The sequence below is a fragment of the Coregonus lavaretus genome, assembly GCF_964263955.1.
Source record: "Coregonus lavaretus genome assembly, chromosome: 37".
Taxonomy (NCBI): domain Eukaryota; kingdom Metazoa; phylum Chordata; class Actinopteri; order Salmoniformes; family Salmonidae; genus Coregonus; species Coregonus lavaretus.
The window spans coordinates 7,749,341-7,761,893 of record NC_140024.1 but is presented as its reverse complement, the minus strand read 5'-3'; the positions used below and the strand labels follow the sequence as shown (position 1 = coordinate 7,761,893).

The 12,553-nt window shown below is 40.2% G+C and overlaps 3 protein-coding genes across 10 annotated transcripts; 2 read left to right on the top strand and 1 right to left on the bottom strand.

Annotated features, from left to right (window-relative positions):
• The first annotated feature begins 1,718 nt into the window (after positions 1–1,718).
• Positions 1,719–3,420, top strand: LOC311111488 (pleckstrin homology domain-containing family F member 2-like). The gene is made up of 2 exons (XM_084154225.1): positions 1,719–1,844; positions 1,991–3,420. Exons 1-2 carry the CDS (start codon positions 1,753–1,755, stop codon positions 2,718–2,720), a joined length of 822 nt encoding a protein of 273 aa, XP_084010351.1. The 5' UTR covers positions 1,719–1,752; the 3' UTR covers positions 2,721–3,420.
• A 2,497-nt stretch (positions 3,421–5,917) lies between these two features.
• On the bottom strand, positions 5,918–8,399 carry LOC311111267 (protein C19orf12 homolog). 5 transcript variants are annotated; one of them, XR_014610761.1, is made up of 4 exons: positions 8,336–8,399; positions 7,470–7,643; positions 6,667–7,160; positions 5,918–6,391 (listed from the first exon to the last, which is right to left on the bottom strand). XR_014610761.1 is itself a non-coding variant. In XM_084153982.1 (3 exons), exons 2-3 carry the CDS (start codon positions 7,627–7,629, stop codon positions 6,895–6,897), a joined length of 426 nt encoding a protein of 141 aa, XP_084010108.1. In that variant the 5' UTR covers positions 7,630–7,643; positions 8,336–8,399; the 3' UTR covers positions 5,918–6,894. The 5 variants fall into 5 exon arrangements, 3 of the variants coding, with proteins under 3 accessions (XP_084010108.1, XP_084010107.1, XP_084010109.1); XR_014610762.1 differs by having other exon boundaries at positions 8,136–8,377; XM_084153982.1 differs by having other exon boundaries at positions 5,918–7,160.
• Positions 8,400–8,707: 308 nt separating this feature from the next.
• LOC311111683 (tumor protein p53-inducible nuclear protein 2-like) lies at positions 8,708–12,553 on the top strand. Of its 4 annotated transcripts, XM_084154473.1 has the most exons (5): positions 8,715–9,119; positions 10,374–10,540; positions 10,800–10,966; positions 11,173–11,308; positions 11,422–12,553. In XM_084154473.1, exons 3-5 carry the CDS (start codon positions 10,840–10,842, stop codon positions 11,648–11,650), a joined length of 492 nt encoding a protein of 163 aa, XP_084010599.1. In that variant the 5' UTR covers positions 8,715–9,119; positions 10,374–10,540; positions 10,800–10,839; the 3' UTR covers positions 11,651–12,553. The 4 variants fall into 4 exon arrangements, with proteins under 4 accessions (XP_084010600.1, XP_084010599.1, XP_084010602.1 ...); XM_084154474.1 differs by lacking the exon at positions 10,374–10,540 and having other exon boundaries at positions 8,708–9,119; XM_084154476.1 differs by lacking the exons at positions 8,715–9,119; positions 10,374–10,540 and adding an exon at positions 10,249–10,332.

The following is a 12,553-nucleotide window of genomic DNA, read 5'->3' as shown; positions in this document are numbered from 1 at the left end:
AACAGAGTAAATAGGCATTTTAACATCATAGATTTAGCCAGTGGTAACTTGTGGAATAGACACCCCTGCTGGAATGCGGTTTTAACCAATCAGCATTCAGGTTTAGACCCTTTGTATAACCTAGTTTATACAACATTCCATAAAGAGTGATCAGTCAAGAGAACGCTTTCTCATACTACCAGAAACCTGATACTCTCTTTGTTGGTTTTCCCCAGTGCAAGAATCTGATCAACATGCAGCAACTATCATTTGGGATTTTCCATTCAATGCTGCTTGTCAATTCTAGCAAGTTCATTGTTTTGTTTTTCAGTTGCAACCATTAGCTAGTATCACTAACCATCATCATTATGTTCCTATAATTTATAGCCATGTGATTTTTTTCCTTTCATTACATTGTTATTAATATTTCTGCTTAAAGCTGGAATCCTTAGATTGCTACATACATTTTTGAACCTATAAATTAATGATATACTTTGAACGGGGTATGGTACTAGGTGCCAGGTGCCAGGTGCACCGGTTTAAGTGTGTCAAGAACTGCAACGCTGCTGGGTTTTTCACTCTCAACAGTTTCCCGTGTGTATCAAGAATGGTCCATCAAAAGGCGGTGCAACACAATATTAGGAAGGTGTTCCTAATGTTTTGTACACTCAGCCTCAATTCGTCAGGGCATGGACTCTACGAGGTGTCAAGCGTTCCACAAGGTGCTGGCCCATGTTGACTCCAATGCTTCCCACAGTTGTGTGACATTGGCTGGATGTCCTTTGGGTGGTGGACCATTCTTGCAGTTCTTGACACACAAAAAAAACATTGCAGTTCTTGAGACAAATCAGTGTGCCTGGCACCTACTACCATGCCCCTTTCAAAGGCACTTAAATATTTTGTCTTTCCCATTCACCCTCTGAATGACACACATACACAATCCACGTCTCAAGGCTTAAAAATCCTTCTTTAATCTGTCTCCTCCCCTTCATCTACACTGATTTTAAGTGGATTTAACAAGTGACATCAATAAAGGATCATTGCTTTCACCTAGATTTACCTGGTCAGTCTATGTCATGGAAAGAACAGGTGTTCTTAATGTTTTGTACACTCATACCCATTGATTCTTGAAGAATATAACGTATAAATGCCGCATGAGCTTAGTTTAACTGTCATTTTTTACACCAATGTTTGTAAAACAATGTAAATGTAAACAAACACTGTATACCCTCAAAACATGGTTAAAACTATAATTTTGATATCATGAATGGTCAGTCCTTGCATCCATAGCTCTGTCTATGAATTTGAGAGTGTTTACATTTCTCCAAGGCCCATCCCTCAGCTTTTTACCAAAACACAGGCGGGATGACAGCTTTGTTATTGTTTCAATTAAGGATGCTAGCTTAAATGCTGTCCAACAGTGTTTTTCTGTGACGTATTCATAGTCCTAGTCCTAGAATGAGCTATTACAATACTTTTATTTACTGTAATTTAATAGGATCTCTATGCTCCGAGTCACATCCCGTCATGTTTGGGAATCTGGTCTTGCCTGTTTTCCCTCTCTCTCTCTCTCTCTCTCTCTCTCTCTCTCTCTCTCTCTCTCTCTCTCTCTCTCTCTCTCTCTCTCTCTCTCTTTCTGCATCAAGTTGTTTTGAAACTCCCCATGCCGTGTGAGTCAACAGGAAATGTGAGTGTTGCACATATAAAGGACCTCTCGTGGCAACTCACTCTTCATTACAGAAACGACTACTTAAAGCTGACAAAACCTACTGTATGGTGGTCAGACGGGAACACAGCGACTTACTACCGAGTCACAGACTGCTGCAGCGTAAACGAGCTATATATCACAAAACAGAGAGTAAAAGGTAAAATGAACTATTTTTCACTATCCATGTATTTGATCATTAGTGACATAGGCCTACCATTTCGTCTTATGCGTAAATCTTTAATGTCATTTTTTGTTATTTAAATTGTATTTACATTGTATTTACGTTTTGTTAATTTCCTGCAGTGTTGTAATCCAGCTCATCATGGTGGACCAGCTGGCTTTCACGCAAGAGAACAGAGAGCGGATCCAGGCAGTGGAGAACTCCTTTGGCCCCTGTGGGAAGCCCCTGTTCAGACCTGGCCGGATCTTGATAGGCGAGGGGCGGCTGATGAAGCTGTGTCGACGCCGCCCCCAGCCCAAAGTCTTTTACTTGTTTAATGACATCCTGGTGTACGGTAGCATCATCCTTCATGGACGCTGGCACAAGAACCAGCAGGTAATCTCCCTGGAGGATATCCAGCTAGAGGACCTGGAGGACGGGGTCAGCATGGAGAACCAGTGGCTGATCCGCACCCCACGGAAGTCCTTCTATGTGGCAGCTGCCTCTGCTGAGGAGAAGCATGCCTGGATGGAGCACATCGAGGACTGCAGGTCCAAGCAGCTGCAGCATGCCGGCTGCCAGCCCGGGTGCACCTTCGCCACCACATGGATCCCTGACCGGGCGACCGCCATCTGCATGCGCTGCACTAAAATGTTTCGGGTCAACAAACGTCGCCACCACTGTCGTCGCTGCGGCTTCGTCATCTGCAACGCCTGCTCCAAGAACCGGGCCGTGATCCGCCACATCTCTACTAAGCCTGTGAGGGTGTGTCGACTGTGCCACCTCAGTCTCCAGGACCAGGGGGAGCAGACCCTGGCCCAGGATGAGGTGCGTCTACGGGGGGACAGTGATGGGAGGAACTGCTCTGATTAATACAACCTGGTCATGCCTGAGTGCAAGGCGCCCAGTGATGATGAGGCAGATGAGCAGGTAGAGGATTATGCACCAAACCAGTGGGTTGTGTCTCAGATAGACTCTTGGTCCCCATATGTCTATTTAAAACCGGACCATCAAAGTCCCAATTTCACTGGATTGTCAAGTCACTTGACTTGACTTTTGGAAAATGTGAGAGGACACTGAAAAGTATTTACTGAATGAGTATGTGGCTGAAAGAGTGCCGAATCTGTTTTGTTTGTTTTGTTTTAGTCATTTAGCAGATCAAATCAAGACAATACATGATCACATGTAATCATAAATATTGTACAAATATGAACACTAATCCTAACCATATAATATATGTACTGGATCAGTATATTCCTGTTAATATACCTTTGAGTGTTTTGGGAGGCTGATTTTTGTTATCCTTTTGATAAAGGTTAACCTGTAGTATGCATTGTTGACTGCCCATTATGCACACACAGAGCATCTTTGTTTACATGAAATACATTTTGCACTGAATACTTTTATTTTCGTCCTATACTTATCTTGTTTAGAAAAAGGCATGTTGACTAAGATAATGTGCCTATGTTAAGTGTACCTGTAATTATAACTCTAAATGGAAACAATGACTATACCTCTTTATTTATCACATTCACATCAACCATTTATCTATAAAATAAAATCCTTTGATAGCAAACTTTTGTCATCCTGGTCCTGAACACCTGGTAAGACTGCTTATTGACCCACGAACAGCTGTAATCAAACTATTCAGTGCTTAGTGTTATAAAGTCCCGCAGACACATGAACGAGTCCTGAGGCAACAGGTGCAGTAAATAAGCCCTTAGAGAAAGTTCTTGCCTCACTTGATTTTCCCAACTCTAGTGTTGTCATTGACAATACTCAGGCCAACTGCCAATGACATTTTTGAAAGAACCTATTCAAATGCAACATGTCTATCATGAACACTTTATAGGCATTTCAAACAAAATCAGTTTAAATTGTGCTCTCTGATTTCTGAAAATAATTGTCTAAAAGGTTTTTCAATGAAGATACAGTTGAAGTCGGAAGTTTACATACACCTTAGCCAAATACATTTAAACTCAGTTTTTCACAATTCCTGACATTTAATCCTAGTAAAAATTCCCTGTCTTAGGTCAGTTAGGATCACCACTTTATTATAAGAATGTGAAATGTCAGAGTAATAGTAAAGAGAATGATTTATTTCAGATTGTATTTATTTTATCACATTCCCAGTGGGTCAGAAGTTTACATACACTCAATTAATATTTGGTAGCATTGCCTTTAAATTGTTTAACTTCGGTCAAATGTTTCAGGTAGCCTTCCACAAGCTTCCCACAATACGTTGGGTGAATTTTGGCCCATTCCTCCTGACAGAGCTGGTGTAACTGAGTCAGGTTTGTAGGCCTCCTTGCTCGCACACGCTTTTTCAGTTCTGCCCACAAATGTTCTATAGGATTGAGGTCAGGGCTTTGTGATGGCCACTCCAATACCTTGACTTTGTTGTCCTTAAGCCATTTTGCCACAACTTTGGAAGTATGCTTGGGGTCATTGTCCATTTGGAAGACCCATATGCGACCAAGCTTGAAGCTTTAACTTCCTGACTGATGTCCTGCAGCAAAGCACCCCCACAGCATGATGCTGCCACCCCTGTGCTTCACGGTTGGGATGGTGTTCTTCGGCTTGCAAGCAACCCCCTTTTTCCTCCAAACATAACGATGGTCATTATGGCCAAACAGTTCTATTTTTGTTTAATCAGACCAGAGGACATTTCTCAAAAAAGTACGATCTTTCTCCCCATGTGCAGTTGCATACTGTAGTCTGGCTTTTTTATGGCGGTTTTGGAGCAGTGGCTTCTTCCTTGCTGAGCGGCCTTTCAGGTTATGTCGATATAGGACTCGTTTTACTGTGGATATAGATACTTTTGTACCTGTTTTTTCCAGCATCTTCACTAGGTCCTTTACTGTTGTTCTGGGATTTATTTACACTTTTCGCACCAAAGTACGTTCATCTCTAGGAGACAGAACGCGTCTCCTTCCTGAGCGGTATGACGGCTGTGTGGTCCCATGGTGTTTATACTTGCATACTATTGTTTGTACAGATGAACGTGGTACCTTCAGGCGTTTGGAAATTGCTCCTAAGGATGAACCAGACTTGTGGAGGTCTACAATATTTTGGCTGATTTCTTTTGATTTTCCCATGATGTCAAGCAGAGGCACTGAGTTTGAAGGTAGGCCTTGAAATACATCCACAGGTACACCTCCAATTGACTCAAATGATGTCAATTAGCCTATCAGAAGCTTTTAAAGACATCATTTTCTGGAATTTTCCAAGCTGTTTAAAGGTACAGTCAACTTAGTGTATGTAAACTTCTGACCCACTGGACTTGTGATACAGTGAATTTTAAATAATCTGTCTGTAAACAATTGTTGGAAAAATTACTTGTGTCATGCACTAAGTAGATGTCCTAACCGACTTGCCAAAACTATAGTTTGTTAACAAGAAATCTGTGGAGTGGTTGAAAACAAGTTTTAATGACTCCAACCTAAGTGTATGTAAACTTCTGACTTCAACTGTATAAGACTGCTCTCACATCCCAATAAGGTGGTGATGGAATATGATATCTTGTGACTTCAAACCATTTGAATTTGAAAAAGCTGCTAAGAAATGGTTTATTAGTAAGCCATACCTACAAGACTAATAACCATCTCTCAGAAACTAATGACATAACTTCCAATGAAATTTCCCCTCGAGATTAATAATCTATCTTTCTCCGTCTGATGTTATGACAACCTGCATGACCAAGTTTGCTTGCAAAGAAGGAACAAGGAAACATCTAGAAAAATGAATTGAAAAAAATGCACAGTGGTGTCATGACAAACAACCTTGCACATACTTCACAAAGTGCTTTGATATCTTAATAAGATTATAGTATAATTCAATAGTCAACAATTGAAACATTGAAAAAGAGGAACTACATTACATTGCGTATAATCTCGGAAACCCCGAACAAAAATCTTGCTAAATTGTGTCAGAGATACCATTCTATGTTACGTGCATGCGTCTATCCATGAGAATTTATTAAGTGGTTGAATTTCCCTTACTAAACTGTCAGTTGACTCACTGAAACAACATGTTTTCTGGCTTAATGATGTCATACTAAAAGCTTGTGGTTATCATACAATAGTCACCTTCATCCTTTATTTCATTTATCATGATTTTCATAGAAACAGTTTAGTACAGAGCATTACAAAAAGTGTCCAAGATTTTCCCAATGAGTTAATTCTAGGACTAGGTGGGACTTGTCACCATTATGCGCCAGGAGTATCAAGGCCGGTTTCTCAGAAGTACTCATCTCTTACAATATTCACATTGCATGAATCGCTTGAGATCCCAGGCACACTTACAAGAGGAGTGATCAGGGTCCTTTTTTCATTGTCTTGCATTTGTTGCAAATAATGTAAATGATAAATGCCCAACAATATTCAATGTGTAAATTTCAGTGCAGAATATTGGTAACAAATTATGCACTACAAAACAAATCAAGTACACCCTTTGGTTAATCGCTGTACTGTTCTTATAAGAGAAGTTTCAATCATACCGCTACATTTCTCATTTAAAACAAATGTGTACATTAAAGGGCAATTCTGCCACCTTTCAACATCATATTCATTATCTCCAGCACCATACCAGTGTCTACATACAGTATGTGAAAACACGTTTCTATAATCTATGGTCAAAAAGATAAGGTACCAAAAAATGCTTCTCTTTGACATCACAGGGTAGGATTAAAGGTAACAAAACAGTGATTTTCAAAATAAAACATTCACTGTTTTTCACATTTGTAGACACTGGTATTGTGCTGGATGAAAATGAAGTTACAAAGTGGTGGAATTGCCCTTTAAGTGCTTTATCAAAGGACATTAAATGGACATGATCAGATGATATTAGGTAACATGACAGGTCTGACATGAGTCTCAATGTATTAACTCTCATAAGGCCTCTTCCAGTGAACCTGCAGTATAAAAGGTTATTTCAGTCTCCAAAATTAAGCTTGAGTTGAATTTGTTGAGTATTAAAAGTAGTTTTCCTTTCCAAGACAGCATATGTTTGTTCTAAAGAGATCCTCCAGATATTCAGTCTGTGTAGATCAGTCCCCATATCTCACCTCTGCTCTCAGTTCCTTTGTGATATAACTGAGTAGGGCAGCAGTGACCTGCTGCTGGAGAGTAGCATTCCCCATGACCAGGGCGGTCAGCTGGGCCAGGTCTGTCCAGTCCAGTGAGCCCAAAACGGCCATGATATCAGCATAGAGCCTCTGCTGCTGGTGGGGAGGCAGCTCCATGATGATCTGAGGGAGAGGTCTGAACTGTCCACTGGTCATCCACCATCCCAACAGGCCACCTACTGCACCACCTAAAGAGCCACACAAACAAGATCTGTGTCAGAAGATCAAGAGGGGAGAAGAGTTGCAGCTCACAGATTTAAATACCCATTTAAACATCCATATTTAGCCAAATCTACCTCCCCACTCATAAGACAATTTTGGCTGAGAATTATTCTACCCTAATGCCATACTTATAGACCTGCTGCATATACACTGAAAATCTCATAGGTGCACTTAATACAATTGGTTTGAGAGAAAGGATATGGCTCCACCTTGTGGTTAAAGTATGGAACTGCATATTCATATAATTATGGTTACTTATTTGATATGATCCTTACCAACAGCAATCCCTGGGGGACCACCTAGAAGACCCCCTAAAAATGCAGTCCCTCCTGCCACTGCTGATCCTTTCCCAGAATTCTTCACTGCTGCTTTTATCTGCTGATTTGCAGACAGGTCACAGCACAGTTGCATGACATCATCCATACGTGGAGCCATCGTTGCTGCTCTCCCTGGTGCGATGATAAGAGACACACTGTAGATCAATATGCAACCAAGCCAACTCATCTATCTCTAGTATACATTGGGAGTAAAAATAGACACTACCAATTTAATACTGGAAGAAACCTCAACTAAGACTTGTCTTCTGTGAAATATCCTGAAGACTAGGAGGAGCATGCCATCTTCTGGTAATGAACTGCATTACACTGCTGAGCAAATACCAAAAGTGAAACAAACTATTTTTCAAATTCATGTTATAGGCATTTTTTTACTCCAGATGTTTACAAAGCCAGGCAACTATATTATTGCAATCAATTCAGTTATCATATTTAGGATACAGAGACTGGGAAAAGAACTGATGACTTAATGCACAGACCATTGTCATGAGTCAAACACTTCTCACACAAGAGATTCGAAATGCTTCCCTTGGATGTATGTTATAACCACAATAATAACGACCGAAGCTAATAATAATAACAATAATAACAATAATTCTACTTTACTTCTGATACGTAGGTCTTTTAGAATGGCGTAAGACGACAAGGAAAAATAGAAGATAATGTTAGTGTGTCATCATGTGGCCATCAGCTTTCTCTCTCCATTAAAAGTGTGGCAATAACCTTTACATAACGACATAGTTGTCCTCATCACACAGGACGGACTCTGACGTTGGCCTACATGAAAATAGCCTAAAGATCCCTACCGTCAGATCACGCACTTCGCTGTTGTGTAACTGTTTGTGTATAATGAGTGTTAGTAAAAATTATGACCGCGGTGAATGACGGGACATTTGTTTAGGACAAGCCCACATCCTGTTAAAACGATTCGCGGTGGTTTGTTAAAAGCACAATAAAACACACATAGCCTAATAAATAGGTCTCAGTGGGTCAACCTGGCATAATTGTCGTTTACGCGGCAGGCAAATATTTGTAACAATGTAGCACAAAAAGTCATTGATACAATTCCCCTCTTTTCGTAACATTGGTGGAGTTCGTTTTGCATGGCCCGTTGGCCAAGGAGGGTGGAGATTTCGTTTAAGAATCAATGGAATGGTCTAAAAAAATCAAACTCCGCTGATACGTGGAACCGGGCCATGCAAAACGAAGTCGACCACTGTTGCAGACTGCAAACCGTTCTACAAAACATTATTTATTTTTTTCTTCCACTCTAATATATTTTGACTTGTTGTTATAGATTACACGCCTAGACTATTTGAAAGATTGGACGTCGGTTGAAACAATGTATCTAGGTATGTTTCAAGGAAGGACACTTTTATTCACTTGACAGCTAGTTGCCAAAATATGAGGACATAGGTTTGTTAGTGCGCAAGCAACTAAAGCTCCGCCTTCCGAGGTGGGATTTTTGTTTACGTTCACCACCCACCAAAGCAAAGGGAAGGAGTTGGTGTTCATAAACAAGTCTGTATCAAAACAATTACAGATCAGTTATAGTTTCGTGCTAACCGTCGGCCAATATACATTTGTCAGGTAAGAAAAATAATACATTGTAGCCTTCAACATTGTGCGAGAGGTTTTATCCGTGTAGCAGCCTTTGTTCATGTGTAGCCTAGACACTTTTCTTTAGCCTACTATCTATCCATTGCATGTTTTTAGTGATTTCTACATCCCAAAAGTGTCCTATAGGCCAACGTGTTAGTTTGGTAGACTACCATGTAATTGTAACCATGTCATGTGTCATTTTGAATGTAGGTTAGGTTATTTGTTTGATTGTCAGTGAATTACATAAATGCAGTTCTTAATGGTTAACTTATTTATTGAAGTTTAAACGCAATTAATGCCATATCAAGTTCACCCAAACTACTCTCCTATGTGTTTATGTTTAATTATTTAATTGTTTCTATCACACATGTATTATATATTGAATAGGGCTAATGTAAGGATTGTCTTACATGTCTTTAAACTTCCTACTTATGGACTTTTTGATGGCACACGAGAAAAGATGTAAACAATACATTTTGCACCTTATGAGTTAATTCTGTCTGGGTACTATTGGATCTTCCCTTGCTGGCAGGCTGGGGTGTAGCTGTTTATTGACAGTATAGGCAGTCCACCAAGTGACAAGTCCACCAAGGCATTCAAAGACCGTGGCTGTCTGGACAGCCCGTGGTCTAAAAGTGGATGTTGTTGTGTTCTGTCTAGTCTATGACACCTCAAGCCTGAAAGACATACAAATACTGTGTATCCCTGATTGTTTTTATAGGCCTATTTGACTAGAAATGTAGGCCTTTACATACAATTATATACACTAAAATTTAATAATATATTTATTTTTTACAAACCAGTTGTTTTCACCATAGTTTGGCCAATTGGCTTCATATTCACCACATTAGTTTATTCATAACATATCTTAAGATTCAGGCTTGAAATGAGATTGCTGGTCAGAAAGGATACCATGTCCTCCAGTCTGCAGATCGCTTCCAAGGGGCATGCTGTTCCTGATTCTGCTGTGCTGGCAGGGTCATTAACCCAGGACCCAATGTTAAACATGAAAGGTCATAATGTAAGGCAGGGTTCTTCAATTCCGGTCCTGGAGGGCCGAAACACTTCTGTTTTTTATTTCTACCTGGTAGTTAATTGCACTCACCTGGTGTCCCAGGTCTGAATTAGCCCCTGATTAGAAGGAGAGGATGAAAAACAGAGGTGTTTCGGCCCTCCAGGACCGGAATTGAAGAACCCTGATGTAAGGTGTTGTTCAGTGTCTGCTTTCTGGAATAATTTCAGATCTATTTTCTGAGTGGCGCAGTGGTCTAAGGCACTGCATCTCAGTGCTTGAGGTGTCACTACAGACACCCTGGTTCGATTCCAGGCTGTATCACAACCGGCCGTGATTGGGAGTCCCATAGGGCGGCGCACTATTGGCCCAGCGTTGGCCGGTGTAGGCCGTCATTGTAAATAAGAATTTGTTCTTAACTGACTTGCCTAGTTAAATAAATAAATGTATTAAAAAAATTAAAATTAAAAAATAAATGTGGATATTAAACTACACATGCCTTTTCAGGTTGTGCTATTTTCTTGCATTTGATGCAATGTTTTACCAAGATCAGTTTTGCAATTTTACCAGTTTAGCAATAATTGTATCCATTTTGCAATTTTATACCTTATGGGGGACACATACTATAACACTTTGTTAACTAATTTTCTTTGCAGACTGCAATAAGAGGGCCAAGGGAGGCAAAACATATACACAATGATTGGAAAGATACTTGCCCATTTCCTTGGTAGCACAGATTACGATTTTCCCACAGATGACAATGAAACCTATGAGGAGCTCATTGAGTTTGAGGAGGGAGGATGGGTCGTTATCAACATTCAAGGTAAGCCGATAATTATGTTCCCTGAAAGTTGAAATCACAAGTTAGTTGTTAAACTGGTATGGCCATTGTTGTCTGCAGTTACTTGTTTTGTAACTGGTAGCATTGTAGTTATTTGGATAGTAGATCTAATGGTCACTATTAGAGGTCTTACTAGTGTTTTTCCTCTTTGGTCTCGGTTTAGTAAATTTGTGTTCTGATGTTTCCAGAGAACAACTCCCTGAGCCCCCCTGAGGAAGACCCTTTGGACAACCTGCTGATTGAGCATCCCAGTATGTCTGTATACCAGATCAGACACCAGACCAGCGATGAGGAAGACTCAGATAAAAAGAATGCTTCTCCCAGGTCAGTTTTCATCCAGGGGATCCATCTACTTAGTTAGTGTGATAACACAACCATTATCCTAGAGAAAAGGAGTGTCACATTTTACAGTTATTCTGTACTTTTCCCCCCTGCAGGTCTGTGCCAGTCCAACAGCATGTGTCCTGGAGGCTAGCTGCCTGGGGAAGCCCACTTCCATGCAACATCCACCTGCTTGCCATACAGCGAGCCAGGACTCACATGGAGTGCAAGAAGCTGACCAGGAGTGCTCTCCAGAGACAGAACCTTGCCAAGATGCGCTTCTCCCCCTCTGACAGACGCTTTGGTCACTTCAAACAACCCTGCCAGCGTCTGTACAACTACTGAGTGTCTGAGTAACCACGCCACTGTCTGAAGCCACTTAACATACAGACCTTAGACCTATGACATCATGACTTTGTGAATCTCTTTACCCTGATCAGGGGAACCCCCTTAGCTGAGTATGTTATTAACATACTGAGCCCAGTTTGAGAGTGAAATAGCCTTGAGTAGATGTGTGTGCATGTGAAAAGTATTATAACTGGCTTGTTACTGTTAAGTCTTATGGCTCTGATGAAAACTTTGATGTACTGTATGAAATGCAAAATGTTTTAGCGTTTGCAAATATGATTTTGATAGGATATGGAATACTTTGTTTTTATTACTTTGTGTGCCTTAGATACGTTGTGGGTATACATTTTAGTCATTTAGCAAACGCTCTTATCCAGAGCGATTTACATGAGCAATTAGGGTTAAGTGCCTTGCTCAAGGGCACATTGACAGATTTTTCACCTAGTCGGCTCGGGGATTAGAACCAGCGACCTTTCGGTTACTGGCACAACGCTCTTAACCACTAAGCTACCTGCCTCCTTATATTGCTTTAAGGAAAAGTTGATACGTTTCATAGCTATGAAAAGCTATTTTGTATATGATATGTGATGACACAAAACATCACTCTTGAGTAATTGGACCTCTTTCTCTATATTTTTATGAACAAATACAATGTATGTAAGGATAACCAAATAATGATGAACCACTGTTTCTAATGTATATTTTGTACTGAGTGATTCACTTTGTTTTTATACATTTATTCCCAGTGTGTTCTTATGTTTGCTGGACTGCTACAAGCCCTGTTTGTAAATATATGCAGATTTCTTTGTATTTTGGTGTTTATTTAAATGTTAAAAATTGTTGAATAAAGCTGTTTTGTTTAGGTATTATCTGTATTTTATTAAATAACATGAGACATAA

What these genes read in the sequence shown, in the direction of transcription:
- LOC311111488 (XM_084154225.1), top strand. Translation starts at nt 1,753, where the DNA reads ATGGTGGTCAGACGGGAACACAGCGACTTACTACCGAGTCACAGACTG. An exon ending in CACAAAACAGAGAGTAAAAG is followed by an intron (nt 1,845 to 1,990) that starts GTAAAATGAACT and finishes AATTTCCTGCAG; the next exon opens with TGTTGTAATCCAGCTCATCA.
- LOC311111267 (XM_084153982.1), bottom strand. Translation starts at nt 7,629, where the DNA reads ATGGCTCCACGTATGGATGATGTCATGCAACTGTGCTGTGACCTGTCT. An exon ending in TCCCCCAGGGATTGCTGTTG is followed by an intron (nt 7,161 to 7,469) that starts GTAAGGATCATA and finishes GTGGCTCTTTAG; the next exon opens with GTGGTGCAGTAGGTGGCCTG.
- LOC311111683 (XM_084154474.1), top strand. Translation starts at nt 10,840, where the DNA reads ATGATTGGAAAGATACTTGCCCATTTCCTTGGTAGCACAGATTACGAT. An exon ending in GGTCGTTATCAACATTCAAG is followed by an intron (nt 10,967 to 11,172) that starts GTAAGCCGATAA and finishes TGATGTTTCCAG; the next exon opens with AGAACAACTCCCTGAGCCCC. An exon ending in AAAAAGAATGCTTCTCCCAG is followed by an intron (nt 11,309 to 11,421) that starts GTCAGTTTTCAT and finishes TCCCCCCTGCAG; the next exon opens with GTCTGTGCCAGTCCAACAGC.